The sequence below is a fragment of the Heptranchias perlo genome, chromosome 4, assembly GCF_035084215.1.
Source record: "Heptranchias perlo isolate sHepPer1 chromosome 4, sHepPer1.hap1, whole genome shotgun sequence".
Taxonomy (NCBI): domain Eukaryota; kingdom Metazoa; phylum Chordata; class Chondrichthyes; order Hexanchiformes; family Hexanchidae; genus Heptranchias; species Heptranchias perlo.
The window spans coordinates 47211644-47226315 of NC_090328.1; the positions used below are offsets into that span (position 1 = coordinate 47211644).

A 14672-nucleotide genomic window follows, 5' to 3' on the forward strand; every position below is an offset into this window, starting at 1 on the left:
ATAGCATCCATTTTTTGAATGGAAAACAGGGGCAAAAATGACTATTTTCACAGGTCTGTGTCCTGCGCAATAAGGATGCCTGAAAAATATCCAATGCTATATTGGCTTCAGACGTCCGGGATGTTATAAACTGGATAGCCAGGTGGTGAAGGATAGAATACTAGAGCCTACTCTTCAGTTGCTTCAAGCCTTTATTCACAGAGATCAACATTACCACCACCACCACACCCTGGATCCGCTCTCTTATGAATGGATGCAAGAGAGTTCCCAATTGATACACAACACCTGAATACAATTAACACTAATTGATATAAATCACACGGATACAATTAACACGGGGTGGCCACCTAAAACTGGCAATAAGCACCTTGCATATACTAATGAGGGGCCTAATGCCTGTTTTTGATCCCCTCTGAGAATTTGGGATGCCCTGAGCAGAGCCGGACTCGAGCTTGCTCCGCTTAGTTTTTCTGGGCGTGAATACTGACCAGCAAGTGGCTGCCACCAAAAGGGTAGGTAAATTGTTTTTTAAGGTTGATTTGGAGCCAAGAAGGGCAGGAGTCCCCTCAGAGAATTTGGACTGCCCTGAGCTGAGCAGGTATTGGGTTTTTCTGGGCATGGATACTGACCGGCAAGTGGCTGCCACCAAAAAGGTAGGTACTTTTTTTTTAAGGTTGATGTGGAGCCAGGAGGAGCAGGAGTGCAGGATTGTTCCTCCCAGCACCAGAGCACGCCTGGGGCCACTGCTGAGCCATATTCGGCCCCTTTTCTGTTGTCCTCTGCCCTCCGGTCAGGAGCATACCCAGGGCCTGTTGCCAGCAAGGCAACGTCCTGAAATTCACCTGCTTCAAATAGGGGAGCTGAGTCTGCAGCTCGCCTAAATTATTGAAATGCGGTCCAAGGCCAATTTCGGGCCATAACTAATTTCCACCCTTTTGCCTGAGGATTTGTTACACTCCAATCAGGACACACATTCTCTCAGGTTGCCTCAACCCCATTTTCCAGTCTTATGTATCACTGAGGCCAAAAAAAAATCGAGAACAGCCAGATACATAATGATAGCACTCTTAGTTCATTGCCGAGAGGTGCATAGCAGAAAGCTAATGGTGGCACCTTTTCTGTTCCCATGCTGCTGGAACTTCTGGCGCCTGCCAGCTCCATTCGCCCCATGGATAAGGGGGCCAATAATAAAAATTGAGAAAAAAATGTCCACCTCTTTGAAGGTCCAGTCCACTTCGTATCCTGCACTGTTCTTCCCTGGCAGTGCCTGATTTCGTCCTTCTAGAGGCCAAAATGCCTCATCTGACAGCTTAGCAGCTTCCAGTCTTACAACAGATTTTTTATGTTGGGGAATTGAGAACTGCCAGCATAGATACTGCAGGCCTGGTCCTGGCAACGCCCCTTACAAGACCAACTGAGATTTCCCATCTGAGGTCAGGACATGGCGTATCCAAATCCATATGAAAAGTCTGTCTTTATGGTTTAGATGGTACAAGGTTTCCCTACTTTAGGTGTTAAGATAAAGTTGCATCTTGGGTCTCAATGACACTAGACTGGATAGCTACAATTTTAACTCAGGCTATGAGTGCAGCTCGTGGGGGCTACTGTGAGGGTGGCCAGAACATTTAAATATTGATGAGGCCCCAGCATGCCCGTGGTGAGCGCCTTCCCCGTGACTGGAGTCGGCAGCGTTAAATTTGCAACGACGCAAATGTGTCGTGAAGGCTTTGGGATGCGCCAGACAGCCATTTTAACTATCAGCCCTCTCTGTTCCCACCTAGCGGGCAGGGTTAAAACCAGGCCTGATGTATCTGGTTTGTACTTTAGAAAGCATCTAGCACTCATCCCAATCGCAAGCTGTTTGAAATGACTATTGTCGTACCAGCATCAGAATGGGATAATGATTCCCCTACCTCAATACAAAATAAGTGAAGAGTAGATTCACAGCTCTTCACTTGGATTTACTGAAGCCATTTCTGAAGCTAAGGCCTGAAGTGAAGTGTTGAGGCAATGGGTGGGTTGGGAACAAGATTGAAACTAGATGTGTCTGAGCTGAATGAGAATTTTAAAGGTCAAATTGTGGCTTTTGTTCTGAGTTTTATCGAATGAAACTTTGCAAATGTAACTTAATTCCTTTATTGGTGTCACAAGTGTAAAAATAAGAGCTTGAATATCTAAAAAAACAATTATTTAAAGCTGAGAGTTGAAAAATATTCTGACTTTCAATAGAAAAGTCCGAAGCAATGTACCTGGAGAATAATAAAGATTGCTATCCGATTAATCTTAACATAGCATTGTAGGTAAAATCATTGCAATTAGTAACTTTCATAGTCAAAGTTGTAAACTGCATTGGTTTACCGACTGCAGTTAATTCCCCTACTCTTGAAATTAGTCAGCTAGTCGACATCTTATTCCATTTCACAGAGTTTTTAAGGATTTTGCTTGTGTGCTAAATCTCTGATTTCATTTAAGTTTACAGCTGATATAATATCACATTTAAGGTCTTACAAAAAAAGTTGATAGAAATGGATTTGGAAACCCGGTCTAACAATTGAAATGTTCTTTTCTTTCTTGCAAAGGCACCTGTGAAAGCTTCAACAGCTGCCTCAGTTTCTGCAAGTCAAAGTGTTGCTCAGGTAAGTGAGAAAAGTAGAGTAAACTGTGAAATGTAGGGATTTCTGTTCATAACAAAACAAACCAGTGGGGTATGACCTAATTTATGGAGAAACGGTTAAAACCTAAATTGACTCCACTACTCAGTATTGAATTTGTAAAGGGACACTTTGTTCTTTGGAACCAGATCTTATTGTCTCCCATAAAAAACACATAAAATTTGATGGTCCTGCTGTTCAATTAGTTTTAGTCCCTCTCTATTGTTTGCCCTCTCCCCACATCTCACACTGTCACTTTATGCATTCCTAACACACTAATATACCCTTTTGAACGAGTTAACAATAGCTTGTGATAAGTGACAGTTTCTTGTCCCAGCTAAGATGTTGTGCCTCTCTAGAGCCTTTCTAACTCATGCAGCCCCTTTTCAACTCCGGACATATTCTCCTTGGCCTTCTGCAAATATTTTTAAAAATACCCCGTTGTTTGGTGTCGGGGCAGGGGAGCGGGGTACGGCCGTTTCTCTGGCCTGCACCCCACTGCTGAGGCAAACATTCACACTTCTGGAGGCTGGTATGCCTCAGCTCACTCAGTGTACTCCCCTCCGCCATTTTCCAGGGGATCCCCAACGGAATTTTGCCAAAGTACTGCACTGTGCAACCAATAGAACAGTTTGTCTGTAAAACCAGCAAAGCAGAGGAGAGAAAGGCAGGACAAAAGGTCTGTTCTATGGAGTGCAATGAAGTTTCTTCAGATTGGGCTAGTCAGGGACAAACCAATAGCGAGAAATGGAATTAGGGTTGAGTTCCAAGCCAAATTGTCCGCTGCAGCAGTGGGATTAGTGCTTGTCCACGGCTTCCGGCTCTCACCGTGCTGGATTTTGGATTTACACATTTTCCACAGGCTCCTGGCAGGATTTTGTTTCGAAGGAGAGAGCCCACTCTGAGGGGTGGATGAATATCGCTCCTGCAGGCCTTGGACACTTGCAGCAATGGCACACATATAGAAGTGGACAAATCTGAAATAAAAGATTATATTTGGAGCATTGGCCAAATGCTGTCGATTGTCCTCTGATCAATTACACACAGCTTACAGACCATTTAAAATTTAGATACCCCCCACTCCCACCTCCTGAGTGACTCTGGATACCGGAACACGACAAAGTTTCTGACCCCTAACATTGCTTCGTTGTTAATGAAGTAAAATACATCAAAAAATGAACTTGCTTCTTTAACAGGTTCACCACTAATATTTCTCATTGTGTAAAATTTCACAAAGCAGATTTTGAACTCATCTGTCAGGGAGTGCAGAAACTAAATGCATAATTTTCCCATTTTGCTGCTGTCAGAATATGATTCAGCTGATGTTTGTCAGGAATTACAAAAATGTCTTTTATATTTTTAAAGGGTAAAGATCCATTTGACCTGCTTGCAGAAACGCTCCCATCAGAAGCACCAGACAGTTCAGCTCCAAAATACACTGGTCCTGCGGTGAAGGTACAAATGAAATTTGTCTCCTGAAACTTTCAGTCTTTGATTAAGATTTCTGTTACTGCATCATATGTTGGTCAGTTTCTTGGTGGAGCTAATATACATCTGTATGTATAAAATCGATCTGTTGGTGGACGCTGTCCTGCCCCCAGTCCATTGACTTCACTGTGTAATGGTAACAGTAATGCTATTCTTACCTCCTCCTGTGATTGCTCTGTTACCTCTAAAAAAAATCACAAGAATGCCCGTTATTCTTTGTTGCTCCAGAGGAGGCGCTGTAACTTCCCTAAACTCCTGCAACAAACCAACAAGAGGTGAACCAACCCAAGTCAAAAATGCTTTTGGGGGACCAATGCTAACAAATCCATAAACTGGCATCTTAGTGCTCTCAGACACCAGGTCTGCTCCGAATGCTACCAGGCTTCTCAAGGCCTTTTCCAATGTTTCCCAGAACTCTGGACCCCTTTCTAGAGTGCCACTAGACGCACTCCCCACCAGTTTCCAGTCTCCAGGCCTTCCACATTTCCCAAACTTCTTTTCCACTACTCCAAGATCCCAGGACAGCCATTTGTTCTGATAAACATGTGTCCCTCATAATACTATTTGGCAAAATACCCCGATGGTTGTCTCAAAACCTCTGACTCCCCCTGAGCAACACCGAGATTAATCGGATAGCAATCTTTATTATTCTCCAGCTTGGACCTCAGCTTGGCTCAATGGTACCACTCTCACCCCTGATGCAGAAGAGTGTGGGTTCCCCTTGGCAGGAGTGAAGCATGTCAGCGTACTCCTCGGAGAGCTGCATTATTGTAGGTGCATCTTTTGAATGAAACTGGCTGTTTTCTTATTATCCTGATCAACATTTGTCTTTCAACCAGCACCACCAAAACAAATGAACTGGTCATTTATCTGATTGTTCTTTGTGGGTTCTTGCTGTCCAGAAATTGATTGTTTTGTTTGCCTACATAACAGCAATGACTACAATTCAAAAGTAATTCTGAAGCACTTTGGGTTGTGCTAAGGACCATGAAAGGCTCTGTATAAATGCAAGTTCTTTCTTTCTAATGAGAAAAGATTTTAAACCTGAAACATCAACTGGCTTGTATTTTCTCGACGGATTCTTCCTGACCCTATTAGAAATGATAATCCAGGACAGAATTAGCAGTCACTTTGATGAGTGTGGATTGATTAGGGAAAGCCAGCACAGATTTCTTAAAGGCAAATTGTGTTTATCTAACTTGATAGAGTTTTTTGATGAGGCTACAGAGAGGGCCGATGAGGGCAATGCAGTTGATGTGGTGTATATGGACTTTCAAAAGGCGTTTAATAAAGTGCATCATAATAGGCTTATCATCAAGATGCCCATGGAATAAAAGGGGCAGTAGGAGCATGGACATAGAATTGGCTCAGTAACTGGAAACAGAGAGTAGTGGTGAACAACTGTTTTTCGGACTGGAGAAATCTGGGGTTATATGTACACAAATCGTGATGGTGGCAGGGCAGGTTGAGAAAGTGGTTAAAAAAGCATACGGGATCCTTGGCTTTATAAATAGAGGCATAGAGTACAAAAGCAAGGAAGTCATGAAGAACCTTCATAAAACACTGGTTTGACCACAACTGGAGTATTGTGTCCAGTTCTGGGCACCGCACTTTAGGAAAGATGTGAAGGCCATAGAGAGGGTGCAGAAGAGATTTACTGGAATGATTCTGAGGATGAGGGACTTTAGTTACGTGGATAGACTGGAGAAGCTGGGGTTGTTCTCCTTGGAACAGAGAAGGTTGAGAGGAGATTTGATAGAGGCATTCAAAATCATGAAGGGTCTCAGAATAGATAGAAAGAAACTGTACCTATTGGAGGAAGGGTCAAGAACCAGAAGACATAGATTGGCAAAAGAACCAAAGGGGAAATGAGGAAAATGCTTTTTACACTGTGAGTGGTTAGGATCTGGAATGCACTGCCCGAGGGGTTGGCGGAGGCCGATTCAATCATGGATTTCAAAAGGGAACTAGATAAATACTTGAAAGGGAAAAAATTGCAGGTCTACGAGGATAGGGTAGGGGAGTGGGACTAGCTGGATTGATCTTGCATAGAGCCGGCACAGATTCGATGGGTCGAATGGCCTCCTTCCGTGCTATAACCTTTCTATGATTCCATGACCTGATGAGTGTCTCTAGCGTTTTCTGTTTTTGCTTCAGATTTCCAGTGTCTGCAATATTTTGTTTTTTGTTCCCACCATTTCTAGCATGCTTCTGGATTTTCCTCCATAGTTGTATGAAATCTGCAGGATGTTTCTTTGTGGTTTTGCTGTGGACAAAGCGATAATACCATTTGCGACATCATTTTTTAGTGTTTATTCTGCATTCTTTTAAGGAGGTTCTGGTTTGGTGGTTTGGTGGTTTTATCATCTTTATTTAAATGAAAGTGTTACTGGAACGACCAGTTGGGGATTGAGTAGCAATGCAAAGAACCAGTAAGATTTCTGGCAAATGTGTGCATATTTTGTGGATGCTCTTGGTATTTTTAATGCACCTAAGCCAGGAAAAACTATGGAACTGGTAAACTTCAATGAAATAAGCATTTCCCCATGGCGTGCCTTTAGTGAATTTAATATTTCATCGATCATTCATTAGCCTTGGTGAATGTTTTGCAGCAGCTTGTTTTGCCTGGAGAATTCTCCTCTTTAGATAATAAATTCCGTGGCACAAAATGGGGATCTTTGAGTTTGGGCTGATGGTGAGGAGCCTCACACACTGGCAGTGCATTTAGGAAATGAAGGCTTGCACTGTCCACAATCTTTAAATGAACCAATTCTTGTGAAAGAATCTTGTGACTCAGGTAAATGTCTGCATGTTCCTTCCCATGTTCATTTACCTGGCTCAGTACAGCATCAATGCCTCTGTCCGATACATCAATCTGGTTCATGCCAGCTTGGATTAAATAACATGGGACTGCACATAGGGCATCCTCCAGGTCCTGCTCATCGCCATCTCTGTCAACCGCTATAGGTTTTTACAGGCAACATTTTCAGTACAGTTGAATAATTTCAAAAATGTTGACTCAATTCAACTAACTCTACTAATCATTTTATTGAAGCACAGTATATGGATATTGAAGCTGAATATATTACGTGAATTTTAATTTTTTTTTAAGCTAATTTTATTTCTCATATTTTCAGGAATCAGATGTTTCTAAGAAGAAGGCTGAACGAGTAGGAGAAACTGAAGAATCCATACCACCTGATTACAGATTTACAGAGCAACCAGATCCTAAGGTTCAGTCCAACAATCAGTTTGAGCCAAGTCAATAATTGTTTCAATACTTCAAAATAAGTCTATATACAGAATATCTAGAAACATTTCTACAATGGTTTAACGGAAAAAAAAACTTCTGTATTTGTGTTGAAACAGTGGAAATGATCCTGATATCACAGGTCATAAGGAATCTGATCATTATTAAAGAGAAATTGCTGAATAGTTATTCTAAAACTGAAATCAGTGCACACCAATACCCTCCATTAGTTAATCCTACTACTTATTAACTAAATGCCTTGGTTGTTCAACTAGCTGATTCAGTGAAGTTTACACTGATGTTATGCATTAATGCTCTCTAGGATGCTGAAGTATTTTACCATATTTATGTTGCTGCTTTACCAGTTGCTTTCAATGCCGAATAATTCTGATGCCTCGAGAAGAATCTGATTAAGTTTGTTTTTTGCCACAGGATAAAGTTAAAACGGCCGCTTCCTCCACTGGTCCAGGAACAAAACCAAAGTTAACAGAGAAGGTAAAGCACAAATTATGTTTTTTATTGAAGTAGAATTTGTTTCCCTATAGTAAAACTCTCAAGACTCCATGCCACAAGTCAGTGACATTCATGACCATATTATATTAATGGAGTGGTGGAAGATTGTTAAAGAATACCACCTCACTCAGTGCCAGGGTTAGGATCGACAGTGATATTCCAGTTATTGGCCAAGATTGGAGGACACCACACTCACACATTCTGAGTTTTGCAAGAAACAAAAATGGTGAGTGTGTGTGGCTTCCTTCTCACTGTTGGGCAGGAGGACAAGAGAGGCATGAAAGTACTTAGATGAGAAAATCAGAGATGAGAAAATGAAATTTGGCCCTTCGAAAACTCAGTCCCATCAACTCATCTATGCCTAGAGCTTTTTCCTATTGTTTATTGAAGCCATATTACAGATTTTGACAAGTTCCAGTTCCAGATCTTGTAACTTTAATGTTTAAATTCAGTTCCATTTAAAGAAAAATGCAGCTCAATATTCCCTTTCATACAGATGTACGAAGGTACTGATCATCTTTCTTAGTATATATTTGTGCATTGGTTCTTTCTGTGATTTCCAATGTCAGCATCGCAGTTTTGTGGACACAAAAAGTTCAGGCTGAACTGAACCATCAGAAGGAAGGAACTGTGAGAAATTATCCACAACTGTCTCTTCCATGTCCCAGTAGTTGGCTCAAAAGTGGCATTGACAGAGGTCACCCTCCCCCGCCATCATTTCCATTGGGTAACATGACATGTGAGAACCTAAAGGGATGGAGGGATAATGATGGTGTTACAGGCAATTACTACTAGTAAAGTTGTTTCTTAATTTGTGTTTCAATATTGAGGGTTTGAGGCCTTTTTGTTTGTGTTCTTGAAATGTCTTTGAGATGTTTTAACTACATTTATCGTATTGTTATCACAGAGTATGACGGAAGGTGACATCCTGGATTCTCTGTCAGCAGACTTCAGCCACAGCTCTCAAGCTCCAATTTCAAGTTGCTCAGCTCCAGTTTCTCATTCTGCAGCACCGCCCTCTATGCAGACCCAGGTATGGTTCCTATCTTAAACAGTTAAAAACTGAAGGTGGAGTAGGTCGGGAATTCTTAGGGCCTCTTCCTGTTTCGAGTTTTGCAACCTGATCAGTTGCTGCTAGCCACATGACCAATAATAGCAAATGATTATCGGAGCCAAGAAGGAAACAGAAAGACTTTACGATGTCATCCTCATTCATTTATTCATAAAGAGGCAATTTTTTTTTGGTAGAGTGAAGAAAATATATTTTGTAAATTGCTCTTATTCCCTGGGGATTTATTACACTCCAATCAGGACACATATCTTCTGAGGTCACCTCTGACGCCTTTTGTTTTTTTGGACATCTGTGAGGCCTAAAAAGAATATGAGTGGCTTAGACCTGGATTAATACTAAAACCACTCTTGATTGGTCATGAGGAGGCGCACCACAGAGAGCCAATCACGACAGGCATTCTGTTCCTCTCACTTTGCTTGGTGGATGTCGCTACATCAGGGCAGGAGTCACAACTACAGTGGAATTAGGTATCACGTATTCATCTCTCCTCCTATGGCAGTATGAGCTGGCGATCAAGTATGTAGTACAATCATGTTGCCTGGAAATTGGATTTTGCTTCATTCCAACTGACTAAAATAATTCTCACATCTGTTGATGTCAGTTTGTTCATGATCTTAACTGGAGTTTGTTTGGTCGAAGATCTACGGGCCACAATCCTGCAGTTATACCAATATTGTGCCCACTGTAATTTTTGGCACTTGCTAAATATTGCAGGCTATAGGATCTTTCAAAAGTGCAGGGAAATTGAGAAAGGAGGAGGAGTAGCAATGTTGATGAAAGACACTGTTAAAGCAGTAGAAACAACGGATTTCAATAAGGATAATCAGGGTGTGGAAACAATGTGGGTAGAACTGAGGAACAGTAAGGGATGTTAGACTCTGGTGGCAGTTGTCTACACACCTCCTGACAGTGATGTCAGAGGAGGGGTGATTTGTAAATACAAAGATCAGGGCAGCATGTAGCAAAAACAACATGGTTATTATGGGATTCTTTAATTTTTACACAGACTGGGAGAAGCAGAATAGTTCAAGAAGTAAAAGCAGTGATTTTCTAGAATGTACTCGAGAGTTTTCTGGAACAATGGGAGTAATTTTGACTTTGTGCGATAGTGTAAAACGGGTACTAGCGAATCGGCAGCCTGTTTTACATCTCTCCCGATTTTGTTGAAACTCGTGAATTAACTGTCATTGGTTTACAGATTGCAATAATTCCCTTTTCCTTTAGATTAATCAACTAGTTGACATTCCTTTCAGCAGAATTCTTAAAGATTTTGCTTGTGTGCTGGGTCTTAGATTTCATTTAAGTTTACAGCTGATACATCACATTTAAGGTCTTACAAAAAAGGAGGTAGAAATGGATTTGGAAACCTGAACAAGTGAAAATGAAATAACACTTGAAATTTTCTTTTCTTCCTTGCAAAGGCACCTCTAAAAGCTTCAACTGCTGCCTCAGTTTCTGCAAGTCAAAGTGGTGCTATGGTAAGTTATAAAACAATAGTAAAGTTTGAAATATAGGGATATCTGTTCGTGGCAGAAACAGGCTAGTGGGTTGTGGTCTCATTTATGGAGAAAGGGTTAAAACCTAAATTGACTCCACTACTCGATATTGAACCTGTAAAAGAACACTTTGTTCTTTGGAACCAGATATTGTCAGGTCCCATACACACCAAGTAAAATTTGAGGGACATACTTGTCATTTAATTTCAGTCCTTGTCTTCTGTTTGCCCTCTTCCAACATCTCCCACTGTGACTTTGTGCATTCCCAGCACATCAATCTATCCTTTTGAATGAGTAAAAAAAGTATGTGATAAGATATTGTGCCTCTGCAAACAATCTGTCTGTCCCCACTTAGTCAGCATTTCACCAGCAATGACAGCTCTTCCTGTACACATACGGCCTGATCCAGATGCGCCAAGGTTCAATCCTTTTCCCCTACTGTGCTTTATCTACATGCCGCTTCTTGCTGAAATTATCCATAAGCACCGGACCAACTCACAAAAACTCATGAATTACCTGTCAACCATCGGTGCATTGGCATAGAGAATACCAGTCGTTGCTGTCTAGCGCTGACCCTGCTAAATTTGTATGAGGCAGGCAGGCTCAAACGCCATTACAGGCACATCTTCAGTAACATATTTCACTGCTGTCAGAATATGTTTCAGGTGAGGTCAGAAATGTTTAAAAAAATCTTTTATTTGTTTAAAGGGTAAAGATGCATTTGACCTGCTTGCAGAAACACTTCCATCAGAAGCACCAGACAATTCAACTCCAAAATACACTGGTCCTGCGGTTAAGGTACAAATGAAACTTTCAGTCTTTGAATAAGATTCCTGTTATTGCATCATATGCTGAACCATGTTGGGACTAGAGTTCTAGCGAATCGAATAACTCGGGAGGTAGATAGGGCTTTAAACTAAATAAGGGGGGGGGGAGGGTCCCGGTGGAGAGAAATCTAGAATGCTAAAGAGAAAAGACAAAGAAGCAGTGCAGGAAAGTGATTGGGGTAAGGATAACCAGATTGTGTCAGGAAGGGACAGAGCGTACAAACAAAAGACAACAAATAGGGTCCAGGTAAGAAAAAAATGGTAATAAGACAAATAGGGCCGTAGTACAAAAAAATGTTAAGATGTCTAAAAATGTTAAAAAGACAAATCTAAAGGCACTGTATCTGAATGCACGAAGCATTTGTAATAAGGTAGATGAATTAACAGCGCAAATAGATGTAAACGGATATGATTTAATAGCAATTACAGAGACATGGCTGCAGGGTGACCATGACTGGGAGCTGAATATCCAAGGGTAGTCGATATTTAGGAAGGACAGGCAAAAAGGAAAAGGAGGTGGGTGGCATTGTTAGTAAAGGATGAAATCAGAGCAATAGGGGGAAAGGATATTGGCTCAGAAAATCAAGATGTAGAATCAGTCTGGGTGAAGTTAAGAAGCACCAAGGGGCAGAAAACACTGGCAGGAATTATCTATAGGCCTCCAAACAGTAGTGGTAATGTAGGGGATGGCATCAAACAGGAAATTAGAGATGCATGTAACAAGGGTACTACAGTAATCATGCATGATTTTAATCTGCATATAGACTGGCCAAACCAAATTAGCACTAATACTGTGGAGGATGAATTCCTGGAGTGTGTAAGAGATGTTTTTTTAGACCAGTACGTTGAGGAGCCAACCAGGGAACAGGCTATCCTAGATTGGATATTGTGCAATGAGAAGGGGTTAATTAATAATCTTGTTGTCCGGGGTCCTTTAGGGAAGAGTGACCATAATATGATAGAATTCTTCATTAAGATGGAAAGTGAAGTAGTCCAATCCGAAACTAGGGTCCTAAATCTAAACAAAGGAAACTAGGAAGGTATGAGGAGTGAGTTGGCTATAATAGATTGAGAAGCTTCATTAAAAGGCATGACGGTGGATAGGCAATGGCTAACATTTAAGAAACAAATGCATGAATTGAACAATTATATATTCCTTTCTGGCGCAAAAACACAAAAAGAAGTGTGGCCCAACCATGGCTAGCAAAAGAAATTAAGGATAGTATTAGATCCAAAGTGGAGTCATATAAAATTGCCAGAAAAAGTAGCAAGCCTGAGGATTGGGAGCAGTTTAGAATTCAGCAAATAAAAAAATTATAATGGGGAACAGGGAACTGGCAGAGCAATTAAACAAATATTTTGGTTCTGTCTTCACAGAACTTCCCAGAAATGCTAGGGAACCAAGGGACTAGTGAGAAGGAGGAATTAATGGAAATTAGTATTAGTAAAAAAATACTGCTGGAGAAATTAATGGGACTGAAAGCCGATAAATCCCCAGAGCCTGATAATCTGCATCCCAGAGTACTAAAAGAGGTAGCCATGGAAATAGTGGATGCATTAGTTGTCATCTTCCAAAATTCTACAGATTATGGAACAGTTCCTGCAGATTGGAGGGTGGCAAATGTAACCCCACTATTTAAAAAAGGAAGGAGAGAAAACAGGGAACTACAGACTGGTTAGCCTAACATCAGTAGTAGGGAAAATGCTAGAGTCCATTATAAAGGATGTGATAACAGGACACTTAGAAAATATCAACGGAATTAGACAAAGTCAACATGGATTTATGAAAGGGAAATCATGTTTGACAAACCTACTGGAGTTTTTTTGAGGATGTAACTGGTAGAATAGATAAGGGAGAACCAGTGGATGTTGTTTATTTGGATTTTCAGAAGGCCTTTGATAAAGTCCCACATAAGAGGTTAGTGTGCAAAATTAAAGCACATGGGATTGGCGGTAATATACTGGTATGGATTGAAAATTGGTTAACAGACAGGAAACAGAGAGTAGGAATAAATGTGTCTTTTTCAAGGTGGCAGGCAGTGACTAGTGGGGTACCACAGGGATCAGTGCTTGGGCCCCAGCTATTCACAATATATATCAATGATTTGGATGAGGGAACCAAATGTAATATTTCCAAGTTTGCTGACGACACAAAACTAGGTGGGAATGTGAGTTGCGAGGAGGATGCAAAGAGGCTTCAAAGCGATTTAGACAAGTTGAGTGAGTGGGCAAATACATGCAGATGCAGTATAATGTGGATAAATGTGAAGTTATCCACTTCGGAAGGAAAAGCAGAAAGGCAGAGTATTATTTAAATGCTGATAGATTGGCGAATGTTGATGTACAAAGGGACCTGGGTGTCCTTGTACACCAGTCACTGAAAGCAAACATGCAGGTGCAGCAAGCAGTTAGGAAGGCAAATGGTATATTAGCCTTCATTGCAAGAGGATTTGAGTATAGGAGCAAGGATGTCTTACTGCAGTTATACAGGACCTTGGTGAGACCACACCCGGAGAATTGTATGCAGTTTTGTTCTCCTTACCTAAGAAAGGATTTACTTGCCATAGAGGGAGTGCAGCGAAGGTTCACCAGACTGATTCCTGGGATGGCAGGACTGTCGTCTGAGGAGAGATTGGGTCGACTCGGCCTGTATTCACTCGAGTTTAGAAGAATGAGAGGGGATCTCATTGAAACATATAAAATTCTGACGGGGCTAGACAGACTGGATGCAGGGAGGATGTTTCCCCTGGTTGGGAGGCCTAGAACGAGGGGTCACAGTCTCAGGATACGGGGTAGGACATTTAGGACTGAGATGAGGAGAAATTTCTTCACTCAGAGGGTGGTGAATCTGTGGAATTCTCTACCACAGAAGGCTGTGGAGGCCAAGTCACTGAATATATTTAAGAAGGAGCTAGATAGATTTCTAGACACAAAAGGCATCAAGGGGTATGGGGAGAGAGCGGAAATATGGTATTGAGATAGAGGATCAGCCATGATCATATTGAATGGTGGAGCAGGCTCGAAGGGCCGAATGGCCTACTCCTGCTCCTATTTTCTATGTTTCTATGTCATGATCACCTAATCAACAAAGTCTGTTTCTTGGTTGGAGCTAATATACATCTGTACATATGAAATCGGTCTGTTGGTGACACTATCCTGCCCTCAGTCCATTGATTTCACTGTGTCATGGTAACAGTAATGGGACCTGCTATTCTTACTTCCTCCAGTGCCCTTCCTATTAACTAATTTTTTTAAATTACAAGGGTGTTTGTTATTCTTCCTTGTTCGAAAGGTGGCGAAATAACTTCCCTGAGCGTCCCACAAAAACAACTTGCATTTATACAGCGCCTTTAGCCTACAAAAGATCGCAAAGTA

The 14672-nt window shown here is 41.4% G+C and overlaps 1 protein-coding gene across 10 annotated transcripts in view; it reads left to right on the forward strand.

Moving 5' to 3' along the window:
• cast (calpastatin) overlaps nt 1–14672 on the forward strand; it is a 199675-nt gene that overhangs the window by 176654 nt on the left and 8349 nt on the right. For all 10 annotated transcript variants that reach the window (XM_067982870.1, XM_067982868.1, XM_067982866.1 and 7 more), the window contains 7 exons: nt 2580–2636; nt 4017–4106; nt 7277–7372; nt 7822–7884; nt 8810–8935; nt 10396–10452; nt 11179–11268. In XM_067982870.1, the coding sequence (XP_067838971.1) occupies nt 2580–2636; nt 4017–4106; nt 7277–7372; nt 7822–7884; nt 8810–8935; nt 10396–10452; nt 11179–11268 (579 nt within the window). The remainder of the gene's footprint in view (nt 1–2579; nt 2637–4016; nt 4107–7276; nt 7373–7821; nt 7885–8809; nt 8936–10395; nt 10453–11178; nt 11269–14672) is intronic.